Source organism: Micropterus dolomieu, linkage group LG05 (genome assembly GCF_021292245.1).
Source record: "Micropterus dolomieu isolate WLL.071019.BEF.003 ecotype Adirondacks linkage group LG05, ASM2129224v1, whole genome shotgun sequence".
NCBI lineage: Eukaryota > Metazoa > Chordata > Actinopteri > Centrarchiformes > Centrarchidae > Micropterus > Micropterus dolomieu.
Window position 1 is genome coordinate 17,734,003 of NC_060154.1, and position 19,591 is coordinate 17,753,593.

Sequence of the window (19,591 nt, forward strand, 5' to 3'; positions counted from 1 at the left end):
TTATCTACCTTTGACAGTTTTTAAATTAAAAACAAATATTAGAATAAATGTAACATTATTTAACATTTAAAGTATGTAAAAATGTAAGACCAGGGGAGGGAGGCTTTGAAACAGCCTTTAGCCCGCAATAATGGAGATAAAAATTACAGAAAACTGTGGTTGCTAGTGAAAAAAAAACAAGGGCTGTGTGGTTTGTGAAATGGGACTCATGACCTATGTGGTGAAACATCCTGGCTATAGCCCTACATATAGTCTACTTACCAGCTTGACATATTGACATACAAGCTAACTGTCTGCATATGGGCCACATTCCCTTTTTGCCTGACCACAAAGCATATTTTATCATATTTCACAAAGCACTCTACAATTAGTTAACAGCACAGGGATTAAGGAGAGATTTGACTGCAATCTGCTGCTGTGTCTCTTTAGCACTGAGAGGATCAGTGAATCCAGCGAGGCATCTGTTTCTCCACTTGTTTTTTTTCTATCTCGTCTTTCTTTCTCTCTTTCTTCTCTCTCTTCATGTATCTTTCCTGTCACCCCCACCCCGATAGCAAGAGAGGAAAGCGGCATCAATCACTGTTAACTGACTGACCACTGTCTGTTGGTGGTACTAAATGGATCTCCACAATTGAATAGAGGCCTAAGTGTGTGGTAAATGCTCTCAATGGGTAAATGAATTTGCGGGTTAACTCGCTCTAAGAGCGTTTAGATAAGGCAAAATAATAAAAACACCTACAGCCGATATTTTTCTTTTGATATATTGAAAACAAAGTTCAGCTGAAAATCTTAACACTCACATTCATCACAGCAGACCCGGTCTGTTAAAGAGGAATGCAGTCGAGGGTAACCCAAAGACAATTCAGCTTTATTTTCCTCATATAGATTTGACTGTACACGGTTCATACCATTACACAGAAGGCATAAATGAATAAATTCAGTGCTCTCTTTTACATCTTTTTCAAAGACACATGGCAATAATAAATAGCGCTCATGAAACAAGACGATCAACACGTTTTCAAACTGTACAACATTTACAACAGTTAAGATGCAAACTTCTGAGGCAACACAGACTTAACAAAACTGTAGTGGTAATGTGTTTGCGTGTGAGTTTCACTTAACGCTTTAGATTATACCCCGCAAATTAAACTTTAAATATTTTGTACATATCAATGAAACACTTACTGGGTATCTACTGGGATGTACGAGGTAAGAATATGCAGGGAATAAGGCGGTAACAAACTAGCATTAAGGGTGGACATAGAAATGTTTTATACTGTACGTACTTTTGAAACACAATTAACCCATTTTTCCTGTCTTGTTTTCTAGTAATGTTACTGTATACTGTAAATCCATACTCAGAAATTCAAAAAAGTGTAATTTAAGTAGTAATTTAAGTAATGTATGTCCCTCTTAAACACATTAAGAGGTTATTCTCTAACTTCTTGTCTTCTTTTCCTGTATGTACAAATGAATTTAGTTACACAGTAAGTATTTCATTGATACCATGTAATTAGTAGATAATTATGCTGCAATTTGCGGGCTGTAATCCAAAGTGTTAAGTGATTTTCTTAATGGTGTCACTTTCTGTTAGTTGATTTGCTTTCTGGCTCTCAAATAGGATGCTCTGGTAAAAAAAACAAAAAGGACTTGGCAATTGTTTGCGAAAAGGTGCCCACATATATACGATTTAATTTCATTTGTGATTGAAGATGTGTATTTAAGTAAACCTTCCCTTAGATCAAACAATTAGTTGCTCTTACAGCTCAAAGAAAGTTTGTATTTCAAGAGAGTCAGAACCAGGGGTTGCACTTTAAGTGAACCATCCTTCCGTCTCACTTGTCGTTGGGGGCTTTAAGATGTGGCTGATGTGGCCTGAACTGTAGGAAACATTATCAGCCCAGCGGTCTGAAGCTACAGAGTATTGGCCCTGATAGTGGGGGGGCTCTGTGGTAATCCCTCTGACATGGAGGCCAGGCAGGGGGAGAACAGACTGACAACACATCTGGGGTTCGTAAGTAGGATGATAGCAGGCAAAGCTAGTGCTCTGCTGGACTGAGTAGATTACCAAGAGACGCTTGGATCAGACTGAGGAAATAGCCAACACAAAGCAAATCTTTATCAGTGTTCCTACTAATACTTGTTGGGGTTTTGAATGTTAAATGAATGTTTTGTATTTTGTGTAACCATTTAATTTGCTCAATAATATCTGCAAAGGAATCTGCATGTCTATAAATTGATATCTCCTTGTCTTAAATCTGTGCATTCAAACAAAAAATAAATTAATCATTTTGATGTGTTATATATTACTAGAATGGATAGAGTTGGTTTTCTCCAAACCCCAAACTTCTTAACTGTCCTCCAACACATAACATTTGATGCCCGGTGAGTCTGGAAACAGATAGTTTAATACTGACAGATGTCCGCTCTCAGACAGCTTTTACACAGACAAGAACAAGTCAAGCACCTATAAATATAGAAGAGAGACCTGCTGTGTAGCAAACAGTGTTCGCCCTCACTCAAACAGAGGAGACATCAATTTCTACGGACACACAGACGGACAGACAGACCAACGGCCATCTACTTCCTATTAACTTGTAAGCGTCAGCAATACATTAAAAAACATCAGCATGGTTCAAAATTCATACTTGTGCCACTGTTCTTGTAAATTTCTCTCCCAATGAAACACTGTGTTTTTGCCTTGTGCATATGTCTCTCCTCTTTTTCTCTCTTCCTCTCTCTGCATTCCTGTCCATATGTGTAAAAAACAAAAAAAGAAGAGGAGAGTAAAGTGCATCGCCAATGTAAAGGCTTTGATATGGCCAGACAGCAGTCCTACTCATTATCAATCAAGAAGCATGCAGGTGCCTCCTGGGTCGCATAGGGACTTTGATCTAGATTGTAGCCCTATTGTTGTAGCTGATAGACAGGGATGGTTTAATTTGAGAGGTGAGCCAATATTAATTCCCCAGTGAGCAAAAATCCACTGAAATTTTGGAAATCCAGTCTCATATTCAGAGTGAAAGGACAAAATAAAGTCAGATGATAACAATAAGTGTATGATTCAGTGTTGAGATTGAACATTCAGTGGTGTGGAGGTGTTCTTCACTGCTTTTATCCGGGCTGCACATCTTGATGCGGTTGTTACCTCACCGTTAACAACTGCTGAGGGACTGACACTTCTTCTCTTCCTTCTCCTCTTCACCCAAAATCACAAAACATACCAGTCTTGGAGGGTGATAGAAAGTAATGTAAAAAGCTTTGTGAGTCTGTTTTGTCGTATCCCTACAATGATCTTCTACCGTGCTCAAGACTCAAAACTGGGAATGGTCCATCTCATCCAGCCATGACGCGGGGCTGGTGGGGAAATCAGGGTATCCTGTACTGCTGCCTGTGGAGAGGTCTGAGGTTGGGCCCCCTGCCATGGCCCTCAGGGCCTGTCCCACGCCGCCCGGCCCGCCCTGCACCACCAGACTGTCCATATTGAAGCCTAGGTTGTTGAGGAGAGGGGTGTGGCCGGGCAGAGAAGTGATGGAGGAGGGTGACTGAGGGAGACCGTAGGGGCTTCCTGCTCGGATGTCGTGGTAGGGTTGTCCCGCTGCGTCGACTGAGAAGCCACCATTCAGCACCCCGCTGCTGGTCACGTCACCGACACTCCCATAAAGCCCGTTGGTGTGGCCGAGATCTGACAGGACCTGGTCATCTGTGGAAGAGATACCACCACTTAGCATGAGGGGTGTAAACATTTGGACGCATCAACTGTCCACACTGTCAACTGCAAGAGCATTATATAGTTGTTATATTTCAATACAGTTAAGTGCTTTTATGAGTGAGATTTATTGCAGTAACATTATGTGGATTTTACGAAGGTACAGTAAGTTGTCCGCTGAAGTATTTGATAAGTGTTTGAATTTTGTTGGTGAGAAAGCATGCTCTTCTTCTCTACGAAAGGAGGTATGTATGTGTGCAATTACTGCAGCACAAAATATTTGTTTCCATTTCAATCCTTCCTCCGGGTGGCTTCAATAACAACAAAGCCCCAGAGCACTTTCTCTCTAATTGACTAAAAGCCTCGCATGCTTTATAGAGTTTCTGTCACCATGTTTTCATTTCTCATAAAAATGGTCTTCTTTTTAAAAGTGGCTTCAGGACTTTTATGACTACCCAAAACGGGGTTTGCGAACATTAAATAACATAAGGATGTCTAAAATGTCATTTGCTTCCCACTAAGGAACCTCTCTCTTTTCCAATAAGCTCCATCATGGCGACAAACAGAGGCAGGAGGATGCGTCAGCGGCAATGGGGAGGTGTGAGGGGAATGTGAAATGAGAATGCCATTTTGGATTTGCCTGACACAGTGCACTGAGCAACGCAAGAAAACAAATGAAATGCCACAAAGACACATTCAATCGCTGCTGCACTCCGTGTCATTTAGCAGCTTGTAGAGTCCCTTAATCCCATTAGCACGACAGCATGACTGACAATTCCCTTTCAGGAATCTGTCTCTTAAGCAATAATAGATATGCACTTGGTTGAAATGATCCACATGATACGTACCTCTGAAGCTCAGCTCACTGTCGCTGAGTCCTGCGTCATCCGCCGAGCTTTCCTTCTCCACTTTAGTTCCTCCTCGGCTGCGTTTGACACTTTTATAAAACTGAGTCCAGCGATGTCGACCAGCGTCTTTTTTCAGACGCTTTTCCTTTGCTCGCCGGTTCTGGAACCACACCTGACAGGGATAATAATAATGATCATTTACTGAAAATAAGAATTAATTTTGTAACTATTCAAAACAATGACTTACTACTCCAACTAATAATAATAATTATCATCATAAATAATATTTTTTCTGTTTAATCTGAATTAATGTTTCAAATCTAAAACTCTTCCAACCATTTAGTTTGACACAAAACAGTTAGAATTTTATGAGATAGTTGTGAAGATCAAAACTTAACAGCACAATGAGTAGTCTAGAACTGCTCTATATGAAAAGCGCTATGAGATAACAGTTGTTGTGAATTGGCGTTATACAAATAAAATTGAATCTAATTTATTTTGAATGTACACTTGGTACATGGAGACCAACTTAGTCTAAATTAACTAAGTGATTCTCATCAAAATAAACTTAAAAAAGCAATGTTCTAAATGGTGTTGCATAAAGACAATTTGAACAAAATTGAACATCAAGAGAAAAAGCAGGAAAATTGTGGTAAGAAATATTAAAGAGATATTAAAAAGAGGCTCAGAAACAAATAATTCCTTACATTGAAGTAAATATATAAATAAGTTTTAAGAGGAGTTTGTTTTGCGTCTTTGTATTGTCTTTTAAATAAAATACCATCTTTTTAGGCCTTCAGAAAGGTAAAAGTCTGAAAACCCTGATAATACCAGTTTTACATTTGTATTTAAAGCATAATTAATAAAAATGGTTGCTAGTGATAATGATAAGCTAGTGTTGAGAAACTGAGCTGCTGCATTTTGTACAGGTCAAAGACGGACCAGAGAGCCTTTTACAGGAATGGGGACACCTGCAGTATTCTGAATGTGACAAGACAAAACCCTCTACCTGCACTACTCTCATGTCTAGCCCCGTCTCCGAGGACAGCTGCTCTCTGACGTGGCGTGCTGGCTTCGGCGAGTTTTTGTAGGCACTTTTGAGGGTCTCTAGCTGCTTCGCCGTGATGGTGGTCCTTGGTCGCTTGGTCCCAGCCTCTGAATCATCTGAAAACATCATTACAAGTGTGAGTGACTCCTTCTTACATTTGTCACGTTTCCTTAACAGGCAGTGCCCCTCGGCCTTTGCACGGAGTATATGTGTGTTAAATGAAGTGAATGGTCGTGTATGGAAGAGTATTATTGTCCTTGTGCATCTGTCCCACTCCCACAGCAGAGGACATAAATCTATCCAGTCAGAGTGCCAGAGGAACAGAGTTATTGGGGCCGCACCATATAGGAGCATTGCTTCACTTTACATAATCAATCAGAGATGCATGGAAATCTCAGAAGAGAGGGAGGGGGAGAGACAGCATCCACACCCAGACGACAAACAACATAGATCCACAGTCAGAAGTCATTTCATTGCATTGCACAGTGCACACAGCTTGAACACATCCTCTGTGTCAGCACTGAACCACATAGACTGAGTCTGACTGTAGTGATAAAAATGTCATGATTGTTGCAACGGATCTTTTTAAGTAAAGTTTCAACCTGTATTTTTTCGTTTGAAATTTAATTGGATTTTTCAGCTAATGTTGTTGCTTAATATTTTGCATGTATGCAGACCTACCGTTTTGTTTTGCAGTCTCATAATCCACCTTGCACACCAGCCTCCCATCCTCCATGAGGTAAAACTCGTCCCCGGTGGCCAGTTGTCGGCTGCACATGATGCAGGCAAAGCAGTGCAGGTGATACACAAAGTCCTGCGCCTTCCGCACAACCTGCGTCGGAGGGATCCCCTGTTGGCATGATGCACATTTTGTTCCAAATCGCCTGAAGGAAAACACGAGGAAGAGAGCTGCCGTTAGTAAATTTGATGCAAAACACCAGCAGGTTAGACTGCCATGCTTCTCCTGTTTATACCCAATTTACAGGCTCATGGAGATACTGAAACCAACCCAAGATTAAAATTTCATATGCTAGACAGCTATTTCTTCAACTGCAGCCAAGAATGATGGCACACTGTCTATATTAATAGAAGCTCCAGCTGTTGTGAAGGGAAATATCAGCACTGGAATGCATTTCTGTTAACGATAGACCTGTCCACAGGCTGATGGATGGAGAGGATCAATGCACTTGTTTGTTTGTGTGTGTGTGTGTGTGTGTGTGTGTGTGTATGTGTGTGTGTGTGTGTGCGTGTGTGTGCATTTTGTTTGCATGCTTATGTGTTTGCAGATGAAGTACTGAGAGCTAAGGAGGATAAGGAGGAAGACGAAAAAGAGGAGGAGGATGAGGGGTGCTCACAGTAAACACACCCTGAGGAGAACCAATAAAACACTGACTCAGGAGAGGTTTTAAATCACACAAACAACCCACAGAAATAAAAAGAGCAAGGTGAAGCCTCCAAATCACTACCGGGTAGCACACACACCACTGGATCTGTGTGCGTTTTTGTGTTTATGCATGTGTGTGTTGTCCAGTCACACATGTCCCTTGACCACAGTTTGAACATGCAAACGTGCCCCTGCTGTCCCCTGGGTCGGCTAACACAGTTACCTCCCAGTGAGACTCCAGAGCTCTTTAGGTCTCATTCAAGCTTGGAGCATTAAAACCTTTCAAACATGATTTAGTAAAGAGCCTCGGATCTGATGATCCTGTTTTGGATAAAAGTCAAACTCAATTTTCTTCTGTAATGCTTTAGAAATCCAATCCTTTGACAGACAAAAAAAGAAAAATGAGGAATGGCAAAAAGATATAAACAAAGGGTACATTTTACTTTCTATATTATTACGAGATTTTATAAATACCATCAGCACATATTTTAATTCTGAAATAAATGAGCAAACATAGTCCAGCATTATGCATTGAGCTGAACAATGATATAGCTTTATAACAGACCATCAAAATTATATAGATTATTAATAATCAAAAAATAATTTTAACAATTAGAAAAAAGAAATATAAATTCAACCCAGAGAATTAATAATAATTAACCAAAAGATGATCAATTAAATGGCTCTCTGTGTTGATATTTAGAAATAAAAGTTGATAAAACCTTGATATAAAATATCTGACATCATCTGACATCGACGAAATAGAATTTTTCTTTCATTATAATACAAAAAAATCAAAATGCGACTGTAAATATTGCTAAACAATATGACATAACACTGGATTTATGCTAATGCTTTAATATCTGCTGCGAAACAAGTAGCTAACAATTTAGGCTAATGTTGCCTGATATAAATTATAAATATAAACCTATAAATTGCTTGTAAATATCAAATATAGACGAGTTATTCAAAACAAGTTTCCAGCAGAATAAGTCACTTTTCCTCTCCCACCACACCATTTAAAGGTGAAAGTCACCAAAATGTTACTTTTTCTGCGTGCATCTCGCTTATTTTGTTTTTGTATCGAGCACAGTTAAGGGGAGGAAACCAACTCAGTTTTAATAATAAATCATGGACAGCTATGAAAATATATATAAATGCCATTACTTCACCACTGAGACAAAAGCAATAAAAAAAATCGAAACAGATAAACACACTGACTTGAAGAAATCCTCCTTGCAGTAGACGCTTCCTGCCCGGGAGAAACATTTGTCCGATAGCGGAGTCTGACAGTCGGCGCACTTGAGGCACTTGGAGTGCCAGTGTCTGTCTAGCACCTTCAGGATGAACTTGTCCAGGATGTGCTGACTACAGCCGGCACACTGAGGGATCTCTGCAGGGGGAGACAAGAGCACAAGGTTACACACACACACACACACACACACACACACACACACACACTGAGTAAAAAGAGAAGTGAAACTCTGACCATGAGGCAAACAACAATAGGTCTACCTGATATCCATAGAAATAAAGCAAGCGTTCATTTATATTCGTTGGTAAAATAAGCTTTCCCTCCATCGTGTCCCAGCCTGCAATTTGGCCTATCACATATCAGACAGGATGGATAATATTATATTAGGCCTAAAGGATAGGCTGTTATAATAATGATATTTAAAGACACAAGATCGTAGTGTAGAAACGTTTTGTCTCAGTCTTGTCGTTCAATTTACTGTGGTATGTATTTTCTCTCGTCCTATTTGTTTTTAATTTCCGTAATGAATTTCATTTTTTTAATTTTATCGTCTTTGATGAACTGTAAAAAACGTTTTGGGAATGTTTCCGTGTCTGTCCAAGGTGCTGAAGTCGGAGCTGTTTCCCAGCAGTGCAGAGAGATAACCTAGGCTACTTTTTGCCAATCATATTGATTTTTCTTAATTTTGTTAACCAGCTCTATGACTCTGAAGTCTGATCATCTCTCTAGTTGGTTTTCTAGGAGGTGTGGTGGCATCTATGTAAGTAAGTCAAGGCGAGATTAAATTTCTTTTTTGTGGTTTTGAGAAACACAACTGGGAAGCAGCAGCAGACCACATGCAGAAACAGGGACCGTGCTGTATTTAACCTTCCGATTCCCTCATATTACTGCAGCGGCATCGATGATCTACTACAGTAAACTGCAGATTACTAAAAGTGAAATTAAATTAAATGAATCAAACAGAAATAAAAATGTTCATCCATAACAAATTACACATTTCCTCATAATGCCGGTCCTTTAACAAACAACCAAATTTCAGTGGCTAGTCTATTTATACCTATTACACGAAATATGTTGCACAGCAACTGGCTTATTCCATAGTGATTTCATTTAGTGTCTTTTATCATAATCAAGTGTATATATTTGCATTATATTTACGAGAACAAATGCGTGGTTGCTGTTGTGAAAAAAGGCCTCATGTTAGCATCTAAAAACCAACAACACTGACGATTACTTTTGCATTTAATCTTCCTCCATTATTCTGCGGTGCAATTTTTCTACATTTTCTTTCGCGGCTTCGCTTAGTCAAACATCCACATGATATTTGATAATGAAAAATCAATATCGAAAAGAAGTGGGCAGAGAAAAGCAGTGTGAACACACACACACTCATGAGCTGCGGCTGTTGTTCACCGCCGAGAGAAAACATCATCTCTTCCGTGAAATCATCTTATAATAACCGTCAAAGCTCAAGATGCCTTATAATTAATATCATCACAGCATACAGTCTGCAAAAGACAAAGGCTTATGCAACATGGAGGTCAAGGCAGCCAGCACACAACGTTTAAACTTGTTGTTCAATTCTTTAAAATGTAATAATTGAGTGCATTTATTGTTTGCATTACGTTGCTGTTAAATGTTTAAATGTACAAATTAGATGAGTGACAGTGACAGATTAATATTTGGTCATTATTATAAACTACCAAAGGAAAGCAATGCACACAATAAATACTGAGCAGTAATTCCTGCACAGACGCAGACAAGGATTACTGGCTGGCCTGGTTTAGTTTTACCTCAACAGTGAGTAAATTCCTACAGGGATAATGCTTGCACCTGAATGTGTGCCTTGGACTTTTTAAAAAAATTAGTATAAATTAGAGGTATTTAAAATATCTGGAGATAAGTGGTGGGTGGGTGAAGCTGAGCGAAGAAAAGTGGTGCTGAAAGGAAAGCAGCACGATCTTGGCAACGACTGAGCGTCCACCGTCCAGCTTCAGTGTGTGTGTGTGTGTGTGTGTGTGTGTGTGTGTGTGTGTGAGTGAGAGAGAAAGAGAGAGAGAGAGAGAGAGAGAGAGAGAGAGAGAGAGAGAGAGAGAGAGAGAGAGTAAACCTCGTGTATTCAGGGCGGCATCATATCTTAGAATCTGTTGCCACCACTCTCCACTCTTCACTACATTCAGCCTCATCACCTCAGTCATTTCACACAGGAAGTGAAGCACATTTTGATTGAACGGGGCTTTCAAATATATATATATATATATATATATATATATATATATATATATATATATATATATATAAGAAGAGGTGCAGTCTGGCAGCCTCTCAAACTTTCAATTGTCAAATGATTTGTGGTAATTAAACGTGAAGTAAACACTTTATATCCAAGACTAATAGCCTGCAGGTTAAGGTTTGGGTGTAATTGCCCTGAGTCAGCAGAGCTCTCTGTCCATGCTATAAAGAATTATTTAGATAAATTTTCTGTTGCTTTTATTCCTGGAATAATCCAGGGTTTAAATCCAGGATGAATGCTGGAGGCCTACTGCAGGGGGGCTGAGTGGCAGGATCTTTATCCAATCTTTTAATCTGCCTCGATTTATAAAATTAAAGAGCATAAGCCGACCACATATAGTCTCTTTTTCCTTTAGTTAGGTATAAATACTTTGCTCAACAGGCTGCGAGGGACTCTGAAAGCACACACGTGACATCATGCAGTTATCCTGTTTCACCTGTATTTTTTGTTTTCAGTTTGTTCACACCAAACAGACAATGCGGTACAAATGTAATAGGCCTAATATGATTGTGTATTGTTTGGTTATTTGCATGTTAGAATTGACCCTGAATAATACCTGGAGCTACAGGACGGGACAGAGCGTTTTATTTTGAGTGTTTTGAAACCAAGAAGTAGCCTAGTAATTATCTATATTATCCCATTTTGAGTCTCTTTGTTTTCGAGGTAGCCTATTAGACTAGGTCCATCTGTACATTTTACTAACTAAATAATTAGGTCAGAGCAGAGCTGTATCCCATTGCACTTCTATCCTTGCACGATCAGATTATAAAGGGCCTGGGGCAGATTAACACGCCGGGACGAACAGATGTACGGTAATTCTCGCCTTTGATGCTGGGAGGTAGAACATGCAACAAGATGCTGATAATAATTATTTGGTTTTATCCTCAAATAATGGCCTCCGGCTTCGAGGGCCAGAGCAAATAAAGTGTACCAGGCATTTAATTTGACCCTGTATTGAGAGTCAATCAAAGTCAGAGTGTGTTTGTCTGATGGGTGATGACAACTGCGTCTGATCCCTTGACCATGCACGCACGTTTACAAATTAACAGCTGGCTGGGAAGGCTCACTGTAAGCCCAACAACCTGACGGAGGATGCAGCAAAGTTTGAGCCCAAACTGGGAAATGAAATACTATTGCTTTAAATAACAGAAATTATCTCATTTCTCCTAAGGGATGGGATGGAATTGCCATCCTTTGCACTCAAGTGTTGCAGCCTATTGCAGAACACAGCCTGCAGCCCTGTGAAGCTGCAGACATTAACTGGACATGCGGCATGGTCACTGCTTGGCTTTGATGGCAATAGTCTTTTATTTAAGACGTCTTTGCTCATTGAAATACAAGCAGCATGGCACGTCATTGGCCTGTAAGTGACAATGTAAGGCTGTACTATTCAGCCTGCTCTCCTCCTCCTCCTCGATTACTGTAACTAAAGCCCTCTCCATACAGTAAAACCCTGCAGCGCAGATTGCAATCGACAACTGGTTTCCAGATTAATAATCGACAGAAAAAGGAGGGTAAACACATGTCTTACGTTGCAGTGGCACGCCGAGGATCTCCGGTAAACTCTTTACTGGACTCTCTGTCGGTAGGACCGCCGCACTTTGCATCATCGTGATCCAAACCGGGAGACAAACGCACGCACATACACCCGCAACACGGTGGGCGCACTCCCCCGTCCTGTCTCCTGGAGAAAAAAAAAAGTATGATGGTGCTGATGTTGAGGCCTCTCTCCTCTCTGCAGGGTGAGCTCCCTCGCTGTCCCGTCAAGCCTCTATCCCTGTTATTCCTCTATTCCGGGGGATGGTGTCCGTGCCGTGCCGTGTTGAGCTGTTTTGGAGTGAATCAGACTGACTGCCCTGTCCATTCAACGCTGCAGGGGCGGCGGAGCCTGACGTCATCGCGGCGGAGGCTCACGAGGGGGCCAATAGGAGGGCAGGAAGAGGAGGCCCCCGGGGCGGAAAGCATCCTCCATAGGTGTACGAGCGAGGAGGAGAAAGCAGAGGGGGAGAGGCGTCTAACATGGTATATGAAAATGTCTCCGGAGAGGCGGGACCTTGTTCCTGTGGAGACCATAAATAGCTCACTGCAGTGGCTCCCGGAGGGGCCCCGGGCCAGCAGGGTTCCTTCTGGAGAGGAGAAGGTGGGGTCCCATGCAGCCAGGGAAATGTGAGGAACAGCTACATTTCACTTTTGTTTTTGGAATTAACAATAGGCCTAAGCCTTAAACAGACTTCTCTTCAGCATGCGCCAGATTATTTGGACAAAATGCAACACAAGGTTTTATAGATCAATCAGAATGTGGGATTGTTAGACACAGAACTATTTCATCAAATTAAACACATTTTTCTTTCTTGTTTCATTCAGCTAGAAGACATAGGCATAGGCATGTGCAGGCAATCTGTCAACATGAAATGAAACCAATAATATTTCCCAAAAAAGTTCATTCACACGTTTTTCCTTAACACAACCCTCCTCAGTGTCTGTTTAAATATCTCTTCAGGGTGAAATGTGACAAATGAGTTGTCAATAACAGCTAAGGGAACAAAAGTGAACCCACAAAAGTGGTGTTATTGGACACATGTCTGAGTCAAATCCACAGCCCCTTCACCTGTGTGAGCTGTGCGTTTCCCTGGCAGCGTGGCAGCGCCTGTGTATCTCTCTCTCTCTCTCTCTCTCTCTCTCTCTCTCTCTCTCTCTCTCTTTCTCTGTCTCTCCCAGTGACAGGTAGGATTAGGAGTCTGGGCGCAGTCCTCCTGACACTGTTCATTTCAAACCCCATCGTCTGAGACTGCTCTCCCGGATAAGATATTCCCCCCGGAGGGCTGCTAGTTCAAGCTAGATGAACTCAATCTTCGCTTCCAATTTACTTCAAGCGTGGAAAGGAAAGCACACAGTGGCGCTTTCCCCATGGTCCGCCTCCAAACCAACGCAGGTTGTTTCCATCAACAGTGAGGCCGTCTGCAGGTCCCAGGTGAACGTGTGCAGCTCACACCAGCACACACCACACCTGCCCAGACACATCTGGATACACGGTCAACTGCAGCAACACCAGCGTATTTAATTTGAACAAGAAATTAAATTTCATGTTACGTGATCATACAATCAAAGTGGTTTTCAGCAATCTAAATGTTAGATTTATCCCTGTATAAATTCAGTGCATAGCATAATAATAATAATAATAATAATAATAATAATAATAATAATAATAATAATAAACAGAGGCTCTAGATTCAGTGTTGCCCTCAGAAAATCTAAGGTAAAACATGTTGTTTGCAGTGGAAAAATATTTACACCAAATAATGTTAGAAAATGTGTTATTTTATTAACAAAAAACAATAAGTGTACAAGAAGTGTGTATACAAATTACAACACAAACTGTGTGGCGTTGGAAACTTCTATTCTTCTATATCTATTCTATTCTTCTTCTATTCTGCACTGGGAAAGAAAACGGGGGTTTTGCGTGTGTCCAATTCCAACACGTAACGCAGCGCTGCCAACATTTTCTGTACTACATTATGCTGATTTAACGTCGTATCCCTTCCCGTATAGGCCTATAGCCTATTTCCAACTATGGACTGTTTATTCTATTGTCGCACGCCGTTTATGTACTGTAGGGACCCACAATCCCATAAGCCGCTCGCCTGTGGGTAATGTTTTAAATGTAATTTAGTAAAACGAAAACGCACATCAAGCTGATTAAAAAAGGAGGCTGGGATATTACAGGAATTTTACCTATTCAAAGTTGCAGACTCCAGGCCAGGTGTCCCCTCCGTCCATTCATCCATCCATCCATCCATGGTGTGGGGCAAGGGAATCATCTGGTTTTACTTTATTTTCATTATACACTTTTCCCCTCAAGATTATTCAATTTATTCAACTATTCAATTACTGTGATTGTTAGTATCGAGGCCCTTTAGCTGCCCTGGAAAACAATGCAGATAAAAATGCTCTTAACCTGTCAGCAAAGGGCAATGCAATTAGAATAATTGACGGATGCAAAATGCAGAAAGGAAAAAGATGTGAGCCCGCGCATCTGGTTCAGTGACACTAAATGATGTGCGTTTTTTTCCACCGTTAAATGAGTTGGCAAAAAAAGTGGGAATGACAAGATGAATTGCAAAACAATGCACATCTGAAACTATTTATCTTGCACAAGATGAGCACAGCCAATATTTAAAAGATGAAGTGATAAATGAAAGATTCGGCTACAAAAATATATTTCTAATAACCACAAAAGATGCCCAGTTGTTTACTGCTATCCAACAGTCCCTCGCGCATGAATCAAATTTAACTTAATAACAAATCATCACCATGTTATATCCTTAAACAATGAACTCAGATACACAAAAAGGAAAATAGGGGAGGAAAAAATGAAATAATTGGAATAATGCAATTTCTGAGAGAGGTGAAATGACTTCTCTTTGTCTAGGCTATATGAAGGCGCTACAGAGGAAGCAGCTCTCGGGCAATAATTCAAGCTGAGGGCAACTCCTTTGCCACCGCCGTTGACCCAGCTACTTCTAATTAGATATAATATTTCAGTGGACGAGTTCATTGACATCTGCGATTCACAGATCCATCTTACTGAGCCGGGAGTCAGAAACACAGAAACAAGTCCACGTGTAGTGTGAGCAGGCTTATGTGGAGCATAATACAGGTGTGAAACAGTGCGAGTGTCTCTGTGTACTGTCGTATATACAACTCTGCGGCAGGCCTGCTTTATGATGAGCCAAAACATCAAATGTTTGATGGATATGAATTTATTATTTTATGTGTGTAAACACAGGATGTGTGCATTCCTCTTCTGAACATTATTTCCAGAGTTGCAGAGTTCAATCTCACTCACAAACACACACACAAAACATCACTTGAGCACTAGAGCAAATGCACCTTACAAACGGTGACAACACCAAATGAAGGACGTCAATAGCACGTTGACTTTTCTGTGTGGAAATGGCTGCAAAACAGCACTCACAATTCACTGTAATGGCTGTGATCAATATAGAAACAAAATGCATTACATCTCAGCGACTTAACTTCAGGGAAGATGCACATTTTAGACAGCTGTAGATGTCCTCTATGTTTGCAAGACGAACATATCACCGTGCAGACCTACCTAATCACCGCAGCTCGCAGACTGTCTCCTCTCTCCTCCTCCTCCTCCTCCTCCTCCTCCTCCACCTCTTCTTCTCCTCCATGCCGCTGAGTTTTGCTTTTTCAGCATGAGCCAAAGCTCGCACAGAAACGGCAGCAGTCGGTCCGCACTTTCTCCGGCATCCACTGACAAGACAAACATCAGGTTGCGATGGCACCGTTTCCCGAGCCATTTGGTCCGGAAGCAGGAGAGGAACAGAGAGAGGGAGAGAGGCAGAAAGCGCGGGGGAATCCTTAGGAGAGAGCACGGAAGGGAGAAAATTAAATTGCACTTCGGGGACAAATTCTATTAGGGAATAGTTATTGTCTCCTGACAGCTCCTGTCCATTTGGGTAATTAGTAAAAGAGATTGGTTGAACAAACGAAATCTATTCCCGTCAGAAATGATATTTTCCAATTCCCTGATTGAACCTGACCCTGTCGCGCTAAGACGAGGCGGTAATAGGCTCATTTGACTCAAATAACTAGTAGGCTACAGCGAGTCCAAGTCCGGGCCAAGCCTGCCCGACGAAAGACTTGAATGGGATTTTAAATATAACCGGAGTGTTATTATTTGCTGTTATTTTCGAGACACACTGGCGATGCTTATAGAGGCTTCACTTGTCACAAACATTACCGGCGGAGAGATTTTGGCAATTATTAAATTATTTGTTATTTAATTTGATATGAGGAAACAATACAATAATTTATAGCACAAGAAAACTGCTATTTTTCGCAGAAGAGATGTTGAAATACTGTGGCTCGGTATTCACAAATAGCCTAAGGTGTAAGGTTCACCAGACTGCAGAACCCAGATGACCCCTTACACTAAAATCAAGACGTGCACTGACAACCTCTTGAGGTATTTTTTTGAATCTCTCACAGCAAAGAATACATGATTCAGTATATCCAGTTTAATTTGAAGTCCTGTGATTTACTGGCACCTGCCCAAAGTGTCCCCCTACCTGCAGGCTGCCTAATGCATGCTAGACTCCAGACTCTCATCACCTCCTGAATCTAATCCTGGATCCAAAACTTTATGCACAAAATACCAGTAGGGGTTTGCATACAACTCTCCAAACCAACAGTTGTTTGTGTGTTTTTCTGTCAGAGGTTGATGTGATGAAAAGAAAAACCTTCATTTTTAGTGTGTTGCTAATTCAGTTTGCTTTCTGACCCAGGACTGACCCAGACAAAATATACAGTGCATCTCAATTAAAACTTGCTATGAAATTAAATGAAATATAAAACTTCACTGTTAAAACATTAAATCATTAAGCGCCATATTTTGCTTTTTACATTTCAGATAAGGATTAAATTTAGATGACCAGAAGGCCCTTTTATTGCTAACAAATGACATTAAACCAGACAGAGATTTTAAGACAGATTTTTTTTTGTGAAAAGCAAGGAATGAATCTTCCCACTTCAATGACAGGAGCAGTGTCAGCTGAGTGAATTAAAATAATGTGGCTGACAAGTGTTGGATCTTCTCCAACTTCATTACCTACACTTCCTGTAAGCTATATGCTAAGTCTGGAGGAGGGGGTGAGACCAGAATGTAAAAAAGACCAGAAACAGAACAAAAGAAGTAAAGGTCAGCTTTGTGTTGAAATTAAAATAGTGCAGTCGAGCGTATTATCAAGGCCTAAATGCAGTTGATGGTAGAAGGTTATTGATTCTCAGGGCTTCCCCTCCCTCCTGTCCACACTTCTGCACTCTCTGCTGTTCACAGATGAACTGGACTTCCAATACTTGTCCTTCAGTCATTCTAAACACACACTACAGGAACTACAAAGGAGGGCTCGCAGTTAGACAACAAAAAAAACACACTCACAGTTTCTTTTTGTTTCACAACACTGGCTGACTGGCAGTGAAGTAAAGTGACTGTCTCTTGGTACAAACAGCATCCCAACACTCTGATGATGATGATGATGATGATGATGATGAGATGTTTGGGAGATCAGCAGATGAGCATCCACATGAAAGGGGGAGGAACCGCTGCAGTAAAATGAGATGGATCTGACCCTACTTGACTCCTTCCTTTAAAAGGCTGAATGTTTAAAACTGAATGGGGATCTGGCTTAGTTTGGACGTGATATATACCGATTCCATATATTAACCTCTTTTTCATAATTTATTCACCCCTCCTCTCCCTCTGTCCACAGCAAGAAGCTTTATAGTATTATTAAAGTCAGAAAGAGAGATGACAGAAAAATGCATCAAGCCCCTCCTGCATTTTAATATCAATACTGGAGGGGTAATAAACATTGAGGCAGAGAGCATACAGGAGAAGAGCGACTATAAAACCCAACATTGTCTAATTTATGGAAGACAACAACAGGGCAGCGCGGTGAGGTTTTTACCCTTCAGTCTGTGCTTTCATAACACAACAATGTCTCAGTGCAGAACATTTGTTTTGCAGTGAATAAGCACGAAAAAGTAATCTAGCCTTCTTGAGACAATGGCTCATGCTGAACCTGGACAGGGGATCATGAACTTGAAAAAACTAGTCGACCTGTTCTGGAGGTTTTTGGTCCATATCACATAAGCCTCATCAGCAGATGGAGTTTGAACAGTTTTCCGGAAACTGTATATGTTCAAATTTCTTTTGTCTTTTTTCAAAAGCACTTTAACAACTATTTGTCCATGTTGGCCGAAAAGTTGAGCTTCAAAGTTTGTTCCTGACCTTGTAATAAAAGCACTAACTAAGAATGCAAACTCCAACACCAACAATGTAGACAAACGAGACAAAGACAGAAAACTTTAATCTTAGGTGACTAAATAAGTGGAGAAACCCATCAAAGGCAGATGCTCCCATACAGGGCACTTTGACTTTCTATGTAGCAGTAGTGGAAGAAGTACTATTACTAGTAGTAAAAGTAATGATTTCAAAATCTCACTTGATTACAAGTAATCTGAATTACAAGTAATCAAGTGAGATTCCAAATTAAGTACAAAAGTGTTAGCAACAAAATGTATTTAAAGCACCAAAAGTAAAAAAAATTCTCTATAGGGAGAATCACAACCCATTGCAGATTAATATTATATTATTGGATTTTAATTACTGACATCAATGTATGCATCACTTTAATGTTGAAGTTGGTAAAGGTGGAGCTAATATGAACTACCTTATACAACTTAATCTATATAACCTATAATATACCCAAATGTATTTGTTGATTATATTTTATATTAATAATCTGAATTTGCAAAGTTACCAATAGTTAAAGCTTTAAAACAGAAAATACAAAATGTGCCTTTCAAATATAGGGGAGTTGAATTATAAAGAGAAACGGAAATACTCGAGAAAAGTACTTCAAAATTGTACCTAAGTGCAGTATTGTAAATATCCATCACTGCTTTGCAGAAGCCTAGATGTGCAAATGAATTGAGATGTATTATTAGTTGTTCGGTTTTGTATGTTGTTCTTGACATTTGTTGCTCAGATGACAGCTAATGGGGATCCAAAATACACAACAACACTAAACTATAGGGCGTGATGTTCATCTCTCCTGTAGAGGTCAAAGAAATCTGTAAGACTGAAGCTGTTGCTTTCCGTTGAGAAATAGTTAAACAATTTGACATATAACGTTACATGTGTTTCTTGCTTGACAATGAGGGGAGGTGGAATAGTCCAAGTGTTGGAGAGTAGGTAGTTACATGTAATTTAGTTATTAATTTAATTGCAAAATAAATGTAACTGTACAGTTACATTTTGTACAGTACACTTACAGTTACTTGGAAAAAAATTGTAAATGTACAGTTACTTATGAAAATGTTCATGATTACATTACGTCTGAATATTTTCTGTAAAAAGCTAGGCTGTATGTTGAATAGTATTCATTTTGTTGCTTTGCATGTTTTTTATGTGCACAGTGGTTTCCATTGTCATTTCCAGCCACAGCTGTTTAGAAAAGTTTG

The 19,591-nt window shown here is 40.2% G+C and overlaps 2 protein-coding genes across 2 annotated transcripts in view; one reads left to right on the top strand and one right to left on the bottom strand.

Moving 5' to 3' along the window:
* The window catches only part of faf1 (Fas (TNFRSF6) associated factor 1), a 1,021,784-nt gene that overhangs the window by 545,255 nt on the left and 456,938 nt on the right, over positions 1–19,591 (top strand). The window lies entirely within an intron of this gene.
* lhx4 (LIM homeobox 4) lies at positions 3,315–12,147 on the bottom strand. The gene is made up of 6 exons (XM_046048871.1): positions 12,069–12,147; positions 8,211–8,382; positions 6,287–6,489; positions 5,567–5,721; positions 4,558–4,729; positions 3,315–3,703 (listed from the first exon to the last, which is right to left on the bottom strand). The coding sequence occupies exons 1-6, from the start codon at positions 12,145–12,147 to the stop codon at positions 3,315–3,317; spliced, it is 1,170 nt and encodes a 389-aa protein (XP_045904827.1).